Genomic DNA, 17,026 nt, shown 5'->3' on the forward strand with positions numbered 1-17,026 from the left:
TGAAACTGGGACTAATTGGGAGTGGGGTGTGGGGGATGGAGGGGGGCCTAGGACTACATAATAATAGATGTCGCTGAGGGGGGCCAATACAAGCCCCTAATCCTGGAGGTGCGCTGACCCATACCTGTCAACGTTGCCAGATTAAAAGGGCAATCATAGGTAGAAATAAAAACAAAGAGACGAAAAAAAGAAAAACACACAACCACCACAAAATACCCCCACCCCCCCCCTCCCCCCAAATTTTTTTTTTTTAAAGACCGAAGAAAAAAAGTGTACACAGTTACTCAATCTTTGAAAAAAAAAAAACAAACAAAAAAAAAACGAATGATCAAGCCCCTAGACATAGAAGTGGTAATGCTGTTGGTAAAAGTAAAAAGTAGTAAAAAAAAAAAAAGAAGAAGAAGAAGAAGAAGAAGAAGAAGAAGAAGAAGAAGAAGAAGAAGAAGAAGAAGAAGAGGAAGAAGAAGAAGAAGAAGAAGAAGAAGGAGGAAGAGGAGGAGGAGGAAAGAAAGAAATAAAAAGAAGAAAAGAAAAAGACTAGACAAATAGCAGTGGTTCAAACGGGGAAAATACAATATGAGTAGAACCCAAGGACAAATCTATACAGGCAGTTGCCGGTCTACTGATTTAGTTTTTTAGGGGTCTTACCGCGTGTGTCACAAGATTGGTGTAAGGTCATTTCAGCACCAATATAAAAGACGACGGTAGAGGTAAAGTTGTAGATTAAAAAAAAACAAAGAAAAAAGAAACACATACACACACAAAGAAAAAGTAAGACAAAGGGGACCAACATGCCTATTGTGACACCACTCCAAAGTCCCATTCAGGCACAAGCAAAGGATCCTGCTATGAACAATATTGAAATACTCATCCATATGTTTATTTTCAAAGCAAACACTAACAACCACAGAAGTACATCCCCCCCCAGTAAAACACAAAAATGAGCCATACAAAAGGTATTATACATTTGACTGTCTCCCTTCCAGGACCAGGGAAAAATCGAGCAATCTTTATCCAGAACAAAGACAGAGAGCAATATGGAAAAGGAAACATATATTGAGGGTAGAATTCACAGCAAGTGACATCATCCCTGCCCACCATGGGAGATCAGAAGACCTCATCCAGTAACACAAATCTATCTTAAGTCCCAAAAATCAATTCCCAATTCCACAAAAAAAAAAAAAAAAAAAAAAATTAAAATGCCATATAATGTTTTCTGTTTCTTGTTATCAAGGGTCTTACGGAGCGGCGCTTGTGACACATTTAGGTCAAATCAGCGCCAGTAAAAAGAGGAAAAAAGGACCACGCCCAGAAATACCATATAACTAAAACTATAATCAAACAAATAACAGGGAGCTGAATGATGGAGGATCTCACTTGGAGGAAATTCGAGAAAAAGCTAAAATCGTGGATTTCCACTGATTAGCAAACTCTATATCTCCACTAGAGGGGAGTGAAAGAAGAAAGAAAAAAAAAAAAAAAAGAGAGAGAGAGAGAGAGAGAGAGAGAGAGAGAGAGAGAGAGAGATAAGGATGGTTCTGAAGATTACCTGTAGAAACAAGTTTCCATAAAAGCTTCACGTGGTCAGTGCCCCCCCCCCCCCCCTCCCCCCCAAAAAAACAACCAAACAAACAAAAGACACAAATAAAAAGAAAGAAAAAAAACTTAAAAAAGAAAACCCCCCCCCCCCCCCCCCCCCCCCCACACACAAAAACAAAAAAACATACAACAAAACCCAAACAAAAACAAAACACACACTCTCAATCTATTTATTCACCTTGTGTCAGTCATTGACTTTTTAACAGCCTTACAATATCTAGCAAATCATTCATCAAATCACATCTCCTTCCACATCCAAGTTCAACATTTCAATATAGAACGTTAAAAGATGTCAAAGGTGGTGGTGATGATTATTATTATCATTATTATCATCATCATCATTATTTGGCTTCTATGGCGGTGATACTGATGATTTCGTGGTGAGCTGAGTAGATTTACAATGATGTTTTGTAATGAAAATTAAAGCTGATGTGGTAGTTGTGGTTGGGCTGTGATGGTGATGATAATGATTATTTGGGGTGACAGTGGTGGGGAATATGTTGTAATGGTGGTGAGTGTGATGGTGTATATATGATAGTGACGTGGTTCCAGTGGTGGTGGTTTTGGCAGAGGTGATGATAATGATGAATTCGTGACGATGGTAAAGGTGGTAATGAAGCTGATGTGATGGTAGACTTGGTTTTGTTAAAAATGGTGATGATGAGGATACATAATGGTAGTGTAAATGATATATTAGTAGTGGTCATATTGATAATAAAATGGTAGACATGGGAACAGTAGTGGTGATGAATGATGATAATGTTATAGCAGTGGTAGTAATTAGTAATGATAATGACAAGATATAATTCACTGAATCAAAAATTGAACTTTAAAAAAAAAAAAAGATTGAAAGACTTCCTGCATCCAATACTAGACAAGTAATTGCAATGCACAGCTTGCATCTCTCAGGGCTATGCCTTAATAGGGGATGGTGAGGGCAAGGGAATTAAATCCTGCATTTTCATTAAACTGAGAGAGAGAGAGAGAGAGAGAGAGAGAGAGAGAGAGAGAGAGAGAGAGAGGAGAGAGAGGAGAGAGAGAGAGAAGAGAGAGAGAGAGAGAGAGAGAGAGAGAGAGAGAGAGAGAGAGAGAGAGAGAGAGAGAGAGAGAGAGAATGTTTGAACTTTGTGGAGTTGAAAGTACGAAATCAAAAGAGTTCATGGTAGAATAGCCGATGAAACTCAGAGGTGAAAAGAAGAATAAGAAGAAATAAAAAGAAATAAAGAGAGAGAGAGAGAGAGAGAGAGAGAGAGAGAGAGAGAGAGAGAGAGAGAGAGAACATGAACAGGGGCAGTTCAGGAAGGATTTTTTTTCACCCCTAAACCAGAATGGTGGAGGGGTTGTGGTGATGCAATGAATGAGCTGCTAAATAAAACCTATAATCAGGCACTCAGATACAATAGCCAACGACTGACACAAGGTGAGTAATGAACTCAGACTGTGTGGCGTGTGCCAAGAGAATAGTATGTGTGAGTGTGTGCGTCTGTGTCACAGATCAATACAATATCATCGGTGCCAGAATGAGGGTCCAATGACATCATTCAAGGGAGCTAGTCTACTTCTGCTTTCAACATAGACCGACTCGACTACTAAACCTAAACGAAACAAAATGAATGGCCAGAATGTAACAAAAACAAATATTAATCCTCAAAAACAATTATGGAAAAGGGGGAAAAAATTAAATTGCCATTAGGACAACAAGAGGAAGTAGACAATGAGGGACCAAATTAAAATATTATAATAATATAATATTATGAATGAAAAATAATGGCTCTATAAAAACTGGAAGTTGATAAAACTGGGACTCTTACCTGTGGCGTTGTCTGCTGGAGTTGTTTTTGCATAATCTCTCTGTCCTTCGACACTTCAATGAGCTTCGATTCTGCTATATCCAAAGCTTCTTGTTTCTCTCTGAGAGTTTCCATGAGTTTATCTCTCTCATCCAGCATATTCACCATCAATTGTTCGAAGTTGGTCGAATCATCATTCGAGCCTTGAGACTCCCGATCGTTTGACCCATCTTCAGAGATGGTCGGCATCACATCACACATCATCTTGGTAGATTTTAAGGAGGCCTTAAACCTCAGTTTGATTTTATGCTCCGCAAATTTATAAAATAAGACTTTTCCGCCCTATTCAGCCGAGGTTCATGATCCTCCACACAGACACAGAACAGGAACCCAAAATAACCGGTTTCAAAATGGAATATTCACATTGTTTCTCCAGTATCACTATACACACATCCATCTAATAAGCATAACTAAATTCCATTCCAGGCCATAAACGTTTTAGTCCATTTTAAAGCGAATTTTAGGTACACATTAATCATAACTAAACATCACCCCTTCCTTTTCCACCGAATAGGAGAGGCCATATTTTTCTCCTAGGAAAGTGTGTCATACCCATAATGCATTATAATTTGGGATAACTCTCGGTTCTTGACAAGTGGAATAGATCCCTATTTACCGTAAAATCCCGAAAATGCAGATTTGGTTCATATTTTATGTTGCTTAATCTGAAAAGAATTTTTATTGCACTTTTCACACTGTAATCCAACGATTTCAACATAAAATCTTGATTAAGTTTATATATACGCAATACACGTACTGGTTTAAAATCAATTGTACTGTTTCGCAACTAACCGTAAAATTCCGAAAATTTGTTTACATCTCTAATCTCTTGACTCAAGAACACTTGTACTTTGTTGTCCGGCCGAGACAGGTGCGATTGCACCATGATTTACATTCCTTTTAAATCTCTTTGCAATGGCAGAGGAATGTTCATGTAGTCTTGAGGAGGAAATTGTCACAACCGGAGGCGATATGCCGCGGGACGGCAAAAAAGGAAAGAAAAGGCAGGGGCATCTTTCCACCTCATCGGGTGAGTGCGTGTGTGCGAACTCTCTAACTTCCTAACTCTACTCTTCTTACTCTTACTGACTGCTACTGCTATCTAGACTCTTTACTTTCATCTTATTCTTACTCTTACTGCTCTTGGGCTGGTTGGGTGGTGCCGAATCAACTCTCGACTGTCAAGTGTCAGACTCACACTTCTCGATTCTCAGATTTAGATTTATTAAAAGTTTTAATGTAGAAGAATCAGTATGATGACAATGAGTGAATGAGTATATCTAGGTCTATCTAGGTTACAAATAAGTTTAGAATAGATTTGTAACCTACTCATACTCATACTCATTGTCATCATAGAATCTAACCATGAGTATGTAAGAGTAAGTTTTACCCCTAGATCTATCTAATATCATTTGGGAGGGGAGAGACTTAAAAAAAAAAAAAGGGTTTCCCCCCTCCCAAACCCCCAAAATTATTTTTAAAAAAAAAGTTTTTCCCCTCCCAAAACCCCAAAATTATTTGGGTCCCGAGTTTGCGGAAGTACCGAATTGGTTTTATATACCCACAATTGACAATGTGCGTTTCCGAGTAATAATGGGGGAGTCGCCTGCCTAAAAAGCTTGTCGAAATCTATGTGTTGTCTTTGTCACTTGTTTTTTTTTTTGACACCTGTCTGGGAATAACCAATTTTCGTTATTCCCAGACAGGCGTAACAAGTTGGCAGAAATATTTTATGCAAAATGCAAACTAGGCGTGAAAAATACCAAATATTCTGAAAAAAATGCCAGTGGTTATTTGTGTCCCAAAACAGTCAATATCAAATCTAGCTTTGCTTGCTAGGATTATGAGATTAAGAACACTTGTCTATCACAAAATATTTTCTTCCAGATCTAACACACCCAGCATCCCATTCACTGCTTGATGGAGAGAAGAAGAGTCCAATTAAAGACCCCCCGCCCTTCCCACCCCTCCTGCATTTAAATTTGTTTAAAAAAATTTGTGGGGCAGGGGGGCTTTCACATTTCCATTTCCATGATAATATATGATTTGTTTTTATTTTTTTCATTCATATTTTTATTTATTTATTTATTTGTTTATTTTCGAACAGATATCACTCTCCAGAACTTTGCTGACTGTTCCATGCCCAAGCATGCAGTCGTGTCAAAAAGTCAGTGATTGGAGCTACTGCGTCAATTGGTGTGTACATTGTTGATTTATATTTATGATTTTAATTTTTGTTTTCTATTTATGTTTTTTTTTTGGGGGGGGGGGGGGGATTACTTACAGCCATGGAGTGAAGATGAGGATATCTCAGTTTATTTAGCATCAAATGAAAGTAAAATTCCCTGTTTATATTGCGGTCTGGAGAGAATGCTCATCTGTCTCGTATTTTTTGCCCTCTCCTGAATGTCCTAGTATTGCTTTACATGGTGGTCATAGCAGCACCTAAAATCTGGGTTTACTATGATATATGCTATGTATGTTTGAATATGACTGACAGGGTTATAAAACTAATGCATAATATTGAAGCGTCTTTAAAAAGCAAATTTTATAGACCCAATGAATATTCATATGGCCTTGCCCGAGAGAAAGCGTCCCTGCACATGCGCAATCACTTAAAAAGGTTATCTTTTTTAGACCGGGAAAAACCCTGTGTACAACAACAGGGGAAAACATTACAAAAACAACAACAACAACAACAAATACCAGAACTTCAGCAACAAAACTCGACAACAGGGTCGTCGCAACAAACCATATTAAATGTAAGTGAAGGAAACGATTTAGCTTTAGGTGGTCGAACAAGGCATTTTATTCATAATTGGGAAAAAATCACAGAAGACAAAATCATTTTACAATGTGTCAAAGGCTGTAAAATCCAATTCATTTCTCCACCAATTCAAAATAAAATTCCCATCAATTGAAATTTAATGCACAGGAAACCATAGCATTAAGGGCTATAATTGGAGAATTATTGAAACAAGAAGTAATTGAGGAAAGCACTGTTGAAGAGGGAGATTACATAAATAATATTTTCTTAAGAGAGAAAAGATCGAATAACAACAAATACAGACCCATTCTAATTCTCTGATATTGATGCAGGTAAGATAATTGAATGGAATTATGGGCTTGTTTTAATATTGTTGTAAAGGCTAATATTGTATGTTGGTTTGAGAGTATTTCTAATACATCAATGACCCTATAAAAATGTTGGTTTTCAGACCTACAAACAAGTCCATGTCTGTTTAAATCCTGTTTGCTCTTGAAGTATATATTTTTACCTCAATATTTCCCATATATGCAGGAAAGACGACTGGAGTGAAATCGATCGAGGCCCAAGAGTCAGAGGAACAGGATTGGTTTGATAAGGATTATGAAAGTTTTGTGATTCCGGATAAAGAAACGGATGAGGAAGATCTTACAGCTGCTGAGATTGGTACGTACAAATTAACACACGAGAATCTTAAAGTCTTAGATAAGGCATTGTCTTAAATATAAAGCCCAGCATTAATAGAAGTAATAAACAAAAATTAATATAACAGCTTAAAAAAAAAAGAATAAAATACCCAACACGATGGTTTCAGGCTCAAAACCCTTCTTCAGCCAACAACAAAAAAACATTAAAGATATAAATTCATTACTAAATTCCAGATTGATGACAGAGAGATTTTGTAGGTCTTCTCTGTTGTTGAAAAATCTTGGAATGTTATATTCATTTTTGTTTATTACTTTTTACAGTCCACAGATTCTAGCAGCTTAGTATCACTGTGACATTAATAAAAATAAAATAGGTGCACATTGAGAGATTTTGTCAACAAAATGTCATATAATTTATTTCCCCTCCAGATGCATATTTGTTATTATAAGAATCCCAATGGAAATTTGATGAAAATTTTACTCACCCCTGGGTCTATTTACAAGTTCATAGTTTTTTATATCACTTCTGTACACTGACAAACTTTTTTTTAAAAATCAAAAAATCTGAGAACTTTATTTTTTCACATATTGATAGATGAAGATATCCCACACTTCATTCACTCATTTCGGGATGCAACCTTCTCAATCTGGTGCATAAATATATTGAATTAAATTGAGCATGTTTAGTGGATATTGCACTATATAAAAGCTCAATTTTAAAAAATTAATTATTTTTTAAAACTTCCAGCTGCGGAAAGAGCAGCGCAGATCAAAAGAGCTAAAAACAAGAATCTCCAAGACAAAGGAGGCGTTGTCTACCCTTCTGACCTCTGGTTCCATCTTTCAAACTTCATCGATCCATTGGATGTTGGGCGGTTTGCAGCCATTTGCAGTAGTTCATATGCCGTCACGAAAACAGCTGCTTTTTGGAGACAACTGTATCATAAGTAAGATCTGGCATACATTTAAAACCAGTTACACTGGATATCTGTTTAAAATTTAGTTTGGGCAAACAGGGATGTAAATTTTTCTGAATTCAGATTATTTCAATTTTGAAGAAAAAAAGGGGGGAAAAAAACAAGAATAAAAAGATTATAGTAATAAAATCATATGTTTTAACAAAGACTTCTTATTAAATACTACTATAATAATATAATATGGTGCATATAGGCCCAGACATGACAAGCATTTTTTTGTATATACGGAAACACTCCACTTGCTGTTTGAAACGGAAGAGGTTATTTTGACTACATCATGATCATCATCATTGCCTTTTTCACCATGGGCCAGGCCACAGATAAACAGTTTCCATCCCTCTCTATCTTGAGCTAACTTTTTAAAAATCTCATTCCATGTCTTATAAGTCTTCGTTATTCATAGGCCATGAATTCAGACAGGAAATGTCTCAACATGATTCTGAACCACCTTGCAGTTTCGAAATGTTTGTTCTGGAAATAGACACTATAGCCAAATATCGAACACAGTGTATAAATATTACTAAGCAGCCAGCAAAGGCAACGGCTTCAAATATTTAAAAGTCTTCAGAAATGAAGTAAGAATAGCATTACAGCAAAATAAGGCCATTGGTCTAATATCGGAAACAAAAGGTAAAGTGTCTTTAAAAAGCAAAATCTCTGATAGTGAGGCTTGTTGTTGTTGTTATTATTGTTGCTGTTATTGTGGTTGTAATAGTAGTGATTGTAGTAGTAGTAGTAGTAGTAGTAGTAGTAGTAGTAGTAGTAGTAGTAGTAGTAGTAGTAGTAGTGAGTAGTGTTAGTAAAAAACCATCTGAGATAAAATCAGGTGACGATCTAAGATCTTTCTTTAAAGGAAAATAGACATTTCTACTTCATCAATAGCTCTTAGTTTAATACAGTAAACTGATTATCATAGTAATAACTCGACTAAACATGCTATTATTCTGGTTACATTTAGCTTTTTACAAATACTTTTACAACCATTTCCTCTTATTGACTCTTATCTGAACAATCAATTTTAAATTATTTTCTTTTTGTGTGTAGACTCTAGATGGGAAGCAATTCTCAGCTTAAACAGTTGTAAGCATGGTGATTTTTAGAATATTCTTAACAGTAACTATATTGTTTTCACGTTTAAGATTAAAAGGTCAATTTTAAGTCATAGTTTCACCCAGACTCATTTCTGTTTTGAGACAGTTTACAATTTATCACAAATTTGATCTTGTAATCTTTTCAGATGTTATCAAGTTGTTAAAGAGAAGAGAGATATCCTGCCAGGGTACCTGAAACCAGCCGGGATGGAGAAATTAAATGGTTTAAGAAGAAGAGTTATATCAGCCCTATTCCGTATTCACGGTCCTCTTGTTGACCGTATCAAATCCAAGGGACCAATGGATGCTGAACCCCATGATTTGATTGGTAAGCATTTTTTGTTGGATAGCTTAAAAATATTTTAAAATAATTTTTCTTTTTAAATATATAAATAGATTTATACTTTTGATTCATATTACATATTAATCATAAGAGAAAACTTAAGAAACCTGGATAAACTTTAAAGCGTTTACAAAGTGTAATCTTGTGTCTGGTCATTTTAGGGGCCTAATTAAACATGTAAATGTGTTGCTGTTAGATCATTTTTCCTTTCGCTGCTTTAAAAAGTGCTCTTTGATTTACTTTCCTTTTTGCTTTTAAATGCAGTTTAGATCTAAAGTCTTTTTAAGTATTCAATCATTTTCTATATTACTTTTGTCTAGCTAACCCATTTTTCTAAATAAAACACAAGCACACAAAGTTTGTGTTGTTTAAAAAGAAATAAAAAACAAACCAGGACAGCAAAAATCTGAATACACTTTGCCCAATCTCTTTTATTTTAAAGGCTGACAGATCCGTAACAGCATTTCAAATAGATTTTTTATAAAGACAATTGTTTAATTTTACAGGTTACAGGTGTTTGTTGGCCTGGCACCAGCCAGGATCAAAGGGTTGGCAGTTTTGCTTCAAACTACAAAAGCCGTCGCTATTTCCAAGAAAGAAATCTACTACACTGGATCTACACAATGGTAATCAAAGCAAAGGGATTGATGGGGGAGGGGGGGGGGGAGGGTATTTTAATAAAAATAAGATGAAATGAGCTGCTATATAGCCCAATATCCACTAAATGCAAATCAACATGTGATTTTCTGTAGGTTCTTGAGGGTTGTTAGGGGCAGCATGGCCCAGCGGTACAGTCTTTGCTTCATACCCGAAAGGTACAGAGTTCAATCACCGCTGTGTGGCCTTGAGCAAGTAACCTCGCCGTAGCTCAATTTTTGGCGCTGCACTGCGGCTTACACCTTGGTTATTCCAGTCTTCCCTTGTAATAGACCCTAGAGACAAATTTCCCCTAAGGGATGAATAAAGGGAATTTTATTTTTTTTATTTTATGTTATGATTTACATGATTAAAAACAATACTTTATTGTCTCTATAAATTACTTTTTAGAATAATTGAAAATTTCAATAGCACATTTATTCTGCCAGCAGGCCATATGACACTTAATCCATTTGATACAGAACATTGTCCGTTAGGCTTCCTTTTTGTGCTAGCACTCTTACAATATCTGTCGTTGCCTGTAGCCAGGAGCTCATTCACCAGTAAGTTTAGGTGGTTTATGTATGTAATGTGCTTATATCACACTGCAGAGCCATCAATTTAACTTGCATACTCCAGTTAATGTGTGCATCCAACGGGATACCTGGTAAATATCATTTTTATCGCTCTATATTAACTTTACTTAAGTCTCACTTTTTAAAATTATAAAATACATTTTTTGGGCATTTTTGTCATCATGACACACTATCATTTTGAGGTGATAGGTCAGAAATTCTATCCGAAATAGTGAATGATGGGTCTGGCAGATTCTGAAGGCATATGATTCGTTTAAGGAAATTGATGATTTCACGGCTATTTAAGTCATACTTACCTTTTGATAATTGCTGCTGACAGGACCAGGTGGAGATCCCTTGCATCGCCTCAAGTGCCAGCAGACGCGAAGAGGATTGCGTGAGTGAGTGAGTATCTTTTGATAATATTAAAATTAAATTAATTTATTTCCTTTCTTCCACAGGTTACACTGACATTTTTGACAATTCAGAGGAAGGCTGTTGTGTTCTCCAAGTTATTTGTTGCCATTTTGCATCTGTTCCCCCTGTCATGGGTCTTCTCTTAAAACAGGTAAATATAAGTAGGACTGTTCTCAGTCTTGCTTTGCTCACAGCTAAATGTGATCGACTTCCTAAATTTGATGTTGAGGTGATTTAGATGCTAGAAATTTAAGCCAGTATCAAAAATACAAAAACTGGATTAAGTTTGTATGTTTTATGAACTTTCCCCCTCCCGCTTATTTTCAACTCTCTTGTCCGTTTCACGCTATAGAAACCGCTATAGATAAACTCCGGCTCCATGGGTCAAATGGCTCTGAAGGACTACTTTTTTTTTTTTAATAATTAAATCTGTATTACAAAAAAAAACAAAAACAAAAAAACTTGAGTATTTATATAGCGCAATATCCACTAAACATACTCACAGCGTTTACAAAGGGTCTTTAATCAACAGCAACGCGTAACATGTAGAACAAGACATGACACCCTGTTTGGCAATATTACAATTTTTTTTCGACAGAGACAAGGCTGTTACAGCCAGGTACTCATTTTACACCTGAGTACAGTGAGAGAATGTGTGTAAAGAGCCTTTTCCAAGGACTCAACTATGGACCGAGTGAGGCTCGAACCCAGGACCTTCCGATCAGACAGCAAGTGTCATACCACATTGCCGCACATCATGGATAGGAAACTCCAATGTGCCACACACTGTTTTATATGAGTTACATTTACTGGATATAAAACAAATAAAAAAAACAAACAAACAAACAAACAAACAAAAAAAAAAATAGACTCTAACTTCATGAATAGGTTGATAGGGAGCAGTGTGGCTCAGCAGTACGGTCTTTGCTTCGTACCCGAAAGGTACTGAGTTCGATCACCCGTTGCTGCGCTGTGTGGCCTGGAGCGAGTCACCTCGCTTTAGCTCGATTTGCAGCGCTGCACTACAGCTGACGCCTGGGTTATTCCAGTCTTCCCTTGGAGCAGACCCCAGAAACAAATCTCCCCAATGGGATGAATAAAGGGAATTTTATTTTTAAAAAAATTTTTTATAAAGCACAAAGCCATTTAAAAAAAAATTGAATTTCAAATTTTGATGATCCTTGTATTCTATTCTCTTCCCTCTTCCTTCTTCCCTCTTCCCTCACAGGTTTTCATGACCCTCAGTGTTGGTTTCCGTCATCACCGCCTTCGTCTTCATTTCGACTCCACTGTCAGCTCCGGTGCTGGCCAGGCGGACATTGTGGCCAACCTAGACGACGTTATTGGGGTCAAGGTCATCCGATGGTGGGACCCAGCTTACCCTTTCACCCCTTGACCTGGGGATATGTCACTGACATGGACCACAGCTTTGGATTATAGGTTATATGGGACCCAGTCTACCATCTCCTGCTTTTGAATTTGTTTATATGTTCACCTAGCGATCTCTATTTTTTTCTTTTCTTTTCTTTTTTTTTTAAAATCTTTATTTAAAAATTTGTTTTATATCCAGTAAATGTAACTCACGGGGGTCGCGATAGCTCAGTTGGTAGAGTACTCACTTCTCAAGCAAAGGGACTGAGATGGATACCGATTGCACTTGAGTTTTTTTTTCTGACCCCCTGTCCAGCCAGCAGTGATTGGGAAAGCTGGGTCTGTTAGATCTGGCAGAAGTACTTTGCGATAGACTAAGTGTCCTATCCAAAGAGTAGCAAGCAGTTGCTATTTTCTGTTTCACGCTATAGAAACCATGGGCCTATTGGCTCTGAAGGTACTACTACTACTAAAAGTAACTCATATAAAACAGTGCTGATGGTTTTCCACGGATCAGCGGAAGTCTTTGATTTCGGAGTCAGAGGGGGAATTTCCAGCTCATCAAATGCATGAGCATCGGTGCAGTTTTCCACTCTCCACACTGGGTGGGATACCCGACCTCCCATAGTGAGCAGGGAGGTCACTTACTGTGTCTTCTATCCCCTTATATCTGTTTTTTTTTTTTTTTTCCGAGTTACTTTCTGTCTTTGTCTTGGAATGGGATTACTTAGCGTTGTCTCAGCCCTGGTTGGGGTTCTTGACTGGGAGGAAAAACAGTCAAATGTATAGTTATAATTTTGGGAGATGATAATTTTTTTCCTTGTAAATCATCTCTCTGTTACGTATTGTTGGTTGTGTATCCTGTAAACATTTGGGTGTGTTTCCTTTTAGTGGGATCCTGTGCAGGTGTCTGGGTGACACTTTAAGGTGATCTCAAACTAAGTACATTGATTGTATGCTCTTGGAATCTACATCTGTTCCCTATTTTAACCCATTTACCTTTGTCTTACTTTTTGTGCTTTGATTGTAAATCTAGAATATTTTGACTATCCTATTTTCATCTTTTTACTGGTGCTGATGTGACCTAAATGTGTTGCAAGCTCCGTTAAACCCTTAAATACAAAACAAACAAAACACAATGATAGTTTATGATCTGAATTGCTCTAAAGTGGGGGTTTATGCAGTAGAAATGGGGCTAAAAGGAATCGTTCAAAATTTTCCTCCTTTTAAAAACTTTTTGGCACCATCAGCACTGATAAAAGGGTACAACACGAGGGACTTTTTTTTATGACCATATGAATGTGGTTGTGACCTGGGAATTTTTTTTCCAATACACTGTGATGAATGTTATTTTCTTTTAAATCTTTGGAAACAAAGATATTTAGATGAATAAATATCATCATCATCATCATTAATATTATTGTTATTAATTCTTATATTTTTGTTATCATTGTTATTATTAGTATTATTGTTATTATTATTGTTATTATTATTATTATTATTATCATCATCATTATTAAAAATGTTTTTATTATTATTATTATTATTATTATTATTATTATTATTATTATTATTATTATTATTATAATTATTATTATTTTATCATCATTATTAAAAAAAAAATACAATCCAAAGTCTAAATACTTTGCTCGATATGTTGTTGTAACGCAGTGAGGACAATCTTATATGTTATCTAATGTGTCAATATGTTTTCATAGCGGCCAACTGTTCTGTTAAAACTGGGACTGTCCCTATTGGCAACATTGGACTGTTAATTTAATATATGAGAATGGGCCTTGTATGTCCCAGGGTTATGGTGTTGACTAGCAAATTAAAACAAGGAATAGAAAAGGCTCTAAATCTGGCTTATATTATACAATAGTCTATAAACATGATTTTTTGGGGGTCATGACGATATTGGGCGTTCATGGTGTCCCAGTTTTAGCTCTTTGAAAAGTTTGCCGCTATGTGTTTATGTTACATGAAAAATATGAACAACTTTTTTTCAAGTGTAATTTGTGGCTGATTTGTCTCTTTACATTCCTGATAAAGGGGAGACATCATCAGATTGTGTTGAAATCATTTGCTGATGTTCATGACAATAGCTTTACACTACAGTCATTCTTCAGGGATTGTTAACAATTATATATTTATTTAGGCTACGTGTAGTGTGTATTGAAGACTTGTTTTAATTAATGAATGTGTTGTGTAAGATTTGTGTACGATATTCATGCCTGTTATCTCACCGTACGGAGATCATGGGATTTACTTACAAGTGATTGTTTGCATTGTTATTGTAAGAAGACATTTGTATGTGATAATGTGTGGGTATGTTTGTGTGTGTGTGTGTTTGTGAAAGAGAGAGAGAGAGAGAATGAACAATGGGTAATCTTATCTTGAATCACAATGCTACAATGCTTTTGTTGTGTTTTATATTTATATTACATAATATTTTATTCAAGACCACTGTGTTTTGATTTCCTCCTTGTAAAGATCTCACATATTCTCCACAACGATAGATCGGTCCGTATATTCTCTGTGTTACATCGAGTGCATGGAGATGATAAGGTGGTTTTTAAAAATGTTCTCAGAATATGATCCCTAATTAGATTTCTGATCTTCAGCTTTTTCTTATTTCGAGACTAATTATGAATCGTGTCTGAAGAACTATGTGTAATTCTTCACATGATCAGAGGCAATGAACACACCTGGAATGTGGCAATGAGTGTGACTAACACATATTGAACCTCAGGTACAGCGAGTTTAAGCAGTTAAAAAATTGAGCTTTTATGTAGCACAGTATCCACTAAATGTGCTCAAAGCGTTTTACGAGGGGTCCCTGGCCAACAGCAACACTTAAGACTTAGGATGGGACATGACGTCCACATTATCGGTCTTGGTTTAATAAATTGAAGTTTCCATTTCGTTTTGTATTGTTTTTTATGTCTTCGAGGTTCAAGCAGCAACATTTTCATTTCCCAATCAGAGACTCATCGTGTTGGAGAATATTGTATTCGATGGAATCTTCAGGGCGATAACTTCCTTTACAAAGTTATAGATTCAAAATATTTTATACACAGTACACCATTGTAGTAGTGCCTGTGTATTGAGATATAAATATGTTGGTTTATGTGAAATGTTAACATTTGAAAATGTTCTCTTATTGGTGATGGTACTGTTTCAATGTTGATTACTCTGTGTATCTGTTGTATTACGTGAAATGTTAACATTTGAAAATGTTCTCGTATTGGTGATGGTACTGTTTCAATGTTGATTATTCTGTGTATCTGTTGTATTACGTGAAATGTTAACATTTGAAAATGATGCCATCTGACGTCCCATAGTGGGCAGGGAGGTACTTACAGTGTCTTCTATTCCCTTATATCTGTTTTCCAACTTGCTTTCTGTCTTTGTCTTGGAATGAGATTACTTGGTTTTGTCCTGGCCCTGGTTGAGAGTGAAACAGTCAATTGCATAGTTTCGGGAGATGTTTTTTTCCTTGTAAATCATCGCTCTTTTACGCATTGTATTATGTTTGTTTTGTTTACATATTATATTATATGATTTGTAAACATTTGAGTGTATTCCTCTTAGTGGGGACCTGTGCTTGAGTCTGGATGAGACTTTTAGCTGATCTCAAACTAAGTACTTTGATAGTGTGCTCTTTGAATCTACATCTGTTCCCTATTTGAACCCATTGCCTTTTGTCTTATTTTTTTCTTCAAGCCCTTTTAATTTTTCATCAAGAATGTCTTTACTATACAATTTTCTTCCTTTTTACTGGCGCTGATATGACCTAAATGTGTTGCAAGCGCCGTAAAACCCTTAAAAACAAACAAAGCAACATTCTGTGTATATGTTGTATTATGTGAAATGTTAACATTTGAAAATGACACCATGTTTTGGTGATGGTACTGTTTCAGTGTTGATCTCTCTGATTTTAAATTAACCAATTAACTGCCTTACTCTGAAAAGACGCATATTACAAAATTCAGCCAGAAGACTGGTCCTTCAAATATTGGTAAATTTAAATGACACTCATCTTCTGGGGATCCTGACCTCCCATAGCGGGCAGGGAGGTCCATACTGTGTCTTATATCCCCTTATATCTGTTCTCCAACATGCTTTCTGTCTTTGTCTTGGAATGAGGTTACTTGGTTTTGTTCTGGCCCAGGTTGGAGTCTTGGCTGGGAGGGAAACAGTCAAATGCATAGTTATTGTTTTGAGAGATGATATTTTTTTCCTTGTAAATCATCTCTCTGTTATGTATTATTATATTAATTTGTTATTTTTAGTGTATAATGTAACCATTTGAGTGTATTCCTATCTGTTGGATTTTGTGCTTGTGTCCGGATGAGACTTATAGGTGATCTCAAACTAAGTACATTGGTGGTATGCTCTTGGAATCTACATCTGATCCCTATTTCTTCCCAGTTCCCCTTTGTCTTACCTTTTCTTGGGTGCTTTAATTGTAATTCTAGAACTTTTTACTATCCATTTTCTTCCTTTTTACTGGCGCTGATATAACCTAAATGTGTTGCAAGCGCCGTAAAACCCTTAAAAACAAAACAAACACTCATCTTCTTGACGAGGGTGGTTTAAATATTTGTTTGATGTTTGAAGGACCAGTTTTCTGGTCAAATTCTTAAATACGAGTTTTTTTTTCCAGAGTAGAGCATTTAAATTTAACTGGTTATGTTTTTGTTGCTTTAAAATAAACAAGTGATTAGAGGATTAGAATCCGTTTTTTGAA

General features: G+C 36.1%; 2 protein-coding genes across 9 annotated transcripts in view; one reads left to right on the forward strand and one right to left on the reverse strand.

Moving 5' to 3' along the window:
* The window catches only part of LOC144978725 (liprin-alpha-1-like), a 76,407-nt gene extending 72,377 nt beyond the window's left edge, over nt 1–4,030 (reverse strand). For all 8 annotated transcript variants that reach the window (XM_078925153.1, XM_078925151.1, XM_078925152.1 and 5 more), the window contains exon 1: nt 3,411–4,030. In XM_078925153.1, coding sequence (XP_078781279.1) covers nt 3,411–3,653 — 243 coding nt within the window. In that variant the 5' untranslated portion in view covers nt 3,654–4,030. The remainder of the gene's footprint in view (nt 1–3,410) is intronic.
* Nucleotides 4,031–4,271: 241 nt separating this feature from the next.
* LOC144978727 (putative transmembrane protein 183BP) overlaps nt 4,272–17,026 on the forward strand; it is a 13,024-nt gene continuing 269 nt past the window's right edge. Inside the window, 9 exon segments of the mRNA XM_078925159.1 lie at nt 4,272–4,479; nt 5,557–5,592; nt 5,595–5,645; nt 6,751–6,882; nt 7,612–7,810; nt 9,078–9,259; nt 9,781–9,900; nt 10,947–11,053; nt 12,131–17,026. The exon segment at nt 12,131–17,026 is cut by the window's right edge and continues 269 nt beyond it. Coding sequence (XP_078781285.1) covers nt 4,365–4,479; nt 5,557–5,592; nt 5,595–5,645; nt 6,751–6,882; nt 7,612–7,810; nt 9,078–9,259; nt 9,781–9,900; nt 10,947–11,053; nt 12,131–12,298 — 1,110 coding nt within the window. The 5' untranslated portion in view covers nt 4,272–4,364 and the 3' untranslated portion in view covers nt 12,299–17,026.

This window comes from Berghia stephanieae, chromosome 8 (assembly GCF_034508935.2).
Source record: "Berghia stephanieae isolate SIO BIC M18660-M18661 chromosome 8, UCSD_Bste_1.3, whole genome shotgun sequence".
NCBI classification, from domain to species: Eukaryota; Metazoa; Mollusca; class Gastropoda; order Nudibranchia; family Aeolidiidae; genus Berghia; species Berghia stephanieae.